Raw genomic sequence first — 4,781 nt, 5'->3', positions numbered from 1 at the left:
AAGACTGGTGAGCGACGCGTTAACAATAACAACAATGTCCAGTGATTCTGTACCCGTGAACGCAAAGATTGCGCAAACGAAATAGAAAAGAATCGAGTCGCCAAACGTAACGCTAACGGTAGGCAACTTACGTTAACTATTAATACTATGAACTCGTAAAATACGTCGCTAAGATGTTACAGCTATTATTTTTCTCTTCTCTACGGCGCGTACAAGATAAGTCAGCTGCAATGAAATGGTGGTACGATTACCGTACGCTCGTATCTCTTCTGTCCTCTTCATTTTCTTCGATATTTTAAAAGAGTACACAGCAGAATAAAATAAGATAATATAATACGTACGCGGTTATACAAATCCTATATCGAAATTGTTAATACAAAGAATATGATGAAAATAAAAAAAATTATACGGATGACATACGACCAGCTAACATAATCTAAATGATAATAAAGAATGATTTTTGTCGATCCCCTTTCGGTACGAATTTCGATTACGACTGTCGATTAGAACCTTCTCGATAAATATTTATTTTATAAATATATTCGTTCATTTTACACTTTCTACAAAATAACTGACGTTACGATATAAACGTAGAAAACGGTACACGCGCCTCGTGTCTGTAACATTAAATAGATATAAGTTTACGTTAACTTAAGTGGTTCTTACGCAGAGATTAGTTACAAACCGTTTGTTATAAAATATTATATAAAGATTAATGTAATGATAAAGTACTAATAAATTATCCAACGCGACATAAGAGAACCGCAGCGATCGATATTATTCTGCGAACGGACGCGACACGTACCGAAAGGGTTCAGGGAAAAAGTTTGAACACTGTGCGCGTACCGTCCTGCATTATGCTAACTGATTCAACCCCTTGCATTATTTCAATTGAAAAAAATACAAAGAATAATCGTTACTTTTTAACTTAAAAGTGGAAATGCAAAGGGTTCACGCGTCTCGACGACTCTCGGATCTCAGAAAAATCGTCTGAAAGTGCGGGAAGAACAGTCGATGACGAAGACAGACCGATCTGTCTCGGATGATGACGACAAATAAATATATGCGTTTCGATACTTAAATACTGGCAGTGGAAGATGCAAGGCAGTAATTCGTACATGTTTTCTAAATAGCTACGCGAAACATTTAAGAGGGGAGGGTAGTGAGGGGATACTTAAGTAATTTCCGAACAAATATCACGCCATTCCCGATGAAAACAAATCACGAAACTCATCGTCGACGCTCGTTCCGTTCAAATAATCCGCTCGTACAAAAATAATTGCTTGCCTTATACTCTGCCCTCGGCCGGATCAGATTGTTCCCCGAGTTCCATTTAGTTATACACCTGCCTAATCATTTACAATTCGTTTTTCTACGCGAGCTCGACGAATAACAGAACTTTCCAAAGGTGCCCCACATGAAAAAACCTCGAAGACAGTACCTTAGGCCGTGGAATGAAAAATTCGAGGCTCGGGGGAGTCGTTTTTCGGTCCATCTCGGGGACCCTACACCGCTTTCGGTAATTTCTTGCCTTTCTTTCAATTTTTTTTGTAATAAAACATAGTTCTTTGTTGCAATTGATGTTATTAATGATTACGAGTATGTGAAAAAGGCAAGAAAGACCGTGCGCCTTTTAAATATAAACTTTCTTCCGCTGCGTTAAATTATTCCACTAAATATCGAGAGATTAAATATTTGTAGAAAGAATTAGAAAGAAAATATGTCTTATAATCGTATAAATTAATTAATTAATTAAAATACGCGATAACTAAACGAAATGGAAATCGCTTGTCGATCAACTTTCAATTGTCTTGATACGTGTACGTGTGTATGCGTGTGTTTATATCTTCTGCCAGATATAATTTTCTTTTTACCGGTGCAAACTATCCGTTCGAGAACTTGTTTCTTCTTTTTTATAAACGTTTACTCAGGGGACAATAGACCTAACGATCCATCGAGTTCCACGATTAAACAGGTTTAAGTCGTTCTCTAAAGAGAAATTGCTTAGAATTCTTTATAACACTAATGCAAATATTTTTTTCCATGCGCACTGTATTGTTTTCCTCTGCGATCGAATCGCGCTTAAAAATTACAATTACAAATCGTCAGGAAAATAGTTGCGCGAAGCTCAGAGCACGCTAGCGAAGCGTTCGTCTTTACACTATCTCATGGAAACGTGAAAATGTTCATCTATCTCACTCTCTCTCTCGTTCTCTCAGGCTGAATCTTTTTTTTTGTTACATCAAGAAAAACCGAAGCTTGGCGACATTGAACATCCAATGAAGGGGGTGAGAAGTTCTTAACAACAGTACTCTAGACAATTATTTTTTTCATTTCAAATTCAGTGGATGATAACAGAAACGATCCTCGTCAATTTTTAATTTTTACAAGATAGAATTCAGTTATTCTTTTAAAGAAAATATCGTATGGCGTCTGTATTACATCCAATTAAATCGTGAGACCGTAAAACTCTTGATTCTCTATTCTGTCAAGGATTATTCTCGTTATGATTCCCTGAATTTGTTAAAAATTTCCACTTGTTTCACTCGTTCGAAACAGTCGAATGCAGGGAAACCTCTGAGAGATTGCGCAAGGGTTTAAGCGTGTATTCTTTTACATTCTGTTTGCAACTATACGCACGACCAGCCACCCATCCAGCACCACCACCAATACTCTTTGTCACCCAATTAGATCTATTTCACACTGAGCGAACGTGTGCGAACACGTGTGTTTTTGTGTCTGCGATCCGCGTGTTCTCGGCACCATATGCATATACGTAGTAGGTAATATTTACCGCTTCCCACTTCCAGAATCGTTGAACATACGTCGATTATATTAATAATACCTAGCGTAGTATGCGTTGATACTGTTCTCTGTTTCCGAATATTTAATAAGTCGATAAAAGTCCGTAAAGTCCGCACGTACGCACAATAGAATAATTATTTCTTTCCACGTTCGAATAATATATCACACTGAGCCGGCTGTTATATATATATATATATCCATAGTTATCTTTAGTTTCGGAAATATTTTCGGCCTGGCAGTACCGCGCTGGCCCCAATGGCATTCGTCACGCTTCACGCGAGGATGCGACGAGGGCGCGGCCTCGTCCTGTTCGATGCGCGACCCTCGTTTCTCGCCACATCGCCGGTGAGCGCACAAAGTTCGAATTGGGACACTGTCTCGGTTCTCGGGGGTTTCCTCTCGGTCTCGATACGTCTCGACGCGTATTTATGGATCACCTGTGGCGCTCGACGTACCTCGGTCCTGGCTAGTAACATTTCCGGGTGCACGTGCACTTGCGCACCAGATCGACGTCCTTCGTGTACCTTATACCGTCCGCGCAGATCAGTCGCACCTGTAATCAATCAATAATCGCTCGTCAATATTTTCGCATAACTTTTAATTTAATTAGTATTAATATCGCATAACTTTTAATTTAATTAACATTTTCGGAAACTGTATCTCACTTTATAATTTAAGATCTAAAATACGGTTGATCAGTTTCCTTCTGATTCAATACGTCCATTTTCCATTCATATTAAAAATGTCTCTTTTATTACAAACAAAAAATATAACAGCAAATGATAAATATTTTCTTAATTTTTTAGTATTTAACATTAATACTTAAAGAATTTCTTCAAACCTAAGATGCCACGCTTTATTCCTCAGTAAATATACATCGGAACGAGTTACTTTGTAACGTGTCTGACTATGACAAGACTAATACTACTGTCGAGAGGAAATATTAAGACTTTACTACTGTAAACGCGCTGCTTAGTAAATGTTGATAGATAACGGCCTTTTACGTGATTAAAATCGTACCTTGCGTCGTTTTGTTTTCCGTGGCAGGCAGCAGGAGTTGCCGCAGCTACCCCAACACTTGGCAAGCTTCACTGGTCGTCGACTCCGACATCCGTTCTCGCTATAATACTCTCTAGTGTGCTCCTTGCGACACGTCGGTGCTGCAACAAAAAGAATATAATTATTGTATTAACAATCAAAAATTCTTAAATTATTTAAGTGCAGAATTTAATTTTTAATTACATTTAAACATGATTAGTGTATAAAAATTCAATTTAATTGTATCAAAGTAATTCGTACCTTTCTCACAATACCGTCCTTGCCATCCAGTTTGACACCGACACGTGTATCCGTTTCCGATCGGCGATGGCACGCACTGCGAACGCTTTTTGCACTCGTGTCCCGCACAAGGATCGGAAATTATCGTGCCGGACTCAATTACAAGGATGTCTGAAACGAAAGAATAAATATCTCTACTATTATATTAGCTTTAATTAGCTTATCTTTCAAAGTATCGTGGCATAAGATATTAAATTTCCGAGTAAATTGGAGAGTCTTTTAAGCGTACCGGAATGTTCGTGAGCCATGTTCTCTTGCGGCATCGATTCCTCGTTGCTGCCGTTGCTACCCACAATCCCCTCTGGTTCCACGACGTCTCGCGCCTCGTCAGCTTCTTCTTCGTTCGACGCGCAACCAGGGGTGACGCGATGTATCTTTGCCGCGTTGTTGAAGTCTACCAACTTGTGATTGATCCACATCTCGGAGATGCAGCCTAGGCAGAGAATTTCCCGAATGTAATTAAAATTCCGTTTCGCTTCACGTAACTGATTAACAAGTGATTCATTTATTTCGTCTAATAACGAAGATCGCATTATTATGTTATTTAAGGATGTATTGGCTATACAGTCAATCCCAAAAGTTTATGCACTTTAGAAATGCATTTTTTAAAAAGAAATCAGACGTCGGAAGAACATTGC

The 4,781-nt window shown here is 38.7% G+C and overlaps 1 protein-coding gene across 1 annotated transcript in view; it reads right to left on the bottom strand.

The window, feature by feature from the left end:
* Positions 1-2,991: 2,991 nt before the first annotated feature.
* Positions 2,992-4,781, bottom strand: part of LOC108624676 (slit guidance ligand) — a 17,724-nt gene continuing 15,934 nt past the window's right edge. Inside the window, exons 24-27 of the mRNA XM_026813258.1 lie at positions 4,373-4,576; positions 4,105-4,254; positions 3,826-3,965; positions 2,992-3,358 (exon numbers count right to left, since the gene is read on the bottom strand). Of these exons, the coding sequence (XP_026669059.1) occupies positions 3,272-3,358; positions 3,826-3,965; positions 4,105-4,254; positions 4,373-4,576 (581 nt within the window). The 3' untranslated portion in view covers positions 2,992-3,271. The remainder of the gene's footprint in view (positions 3,359-3,825; positions 3,966-4,104; positions 4,255-4,372; positions 4,577-4,781) is intronic.

Source organism: Ceratina calcarata, unplaced genomic scaffold (genome assembly GCF_001652005.2).
Source record: "Ceratina calcarata isolate Rehan_Ccalc_2016 unplaced genomic scaffold, ASM165200v1 scaffold117.2, whole genome shotgun sequence".
NCBI lineage: Eukaryota > Metazoa > Arthropoda > Insecta > Hymenoptera > Apidae > Ceratina > Ceratina calcarata.
Note: the sequence above shows the minus strand (reverse complement) of the source record. Positions and strands in the feature narration are given on the sequence as shown.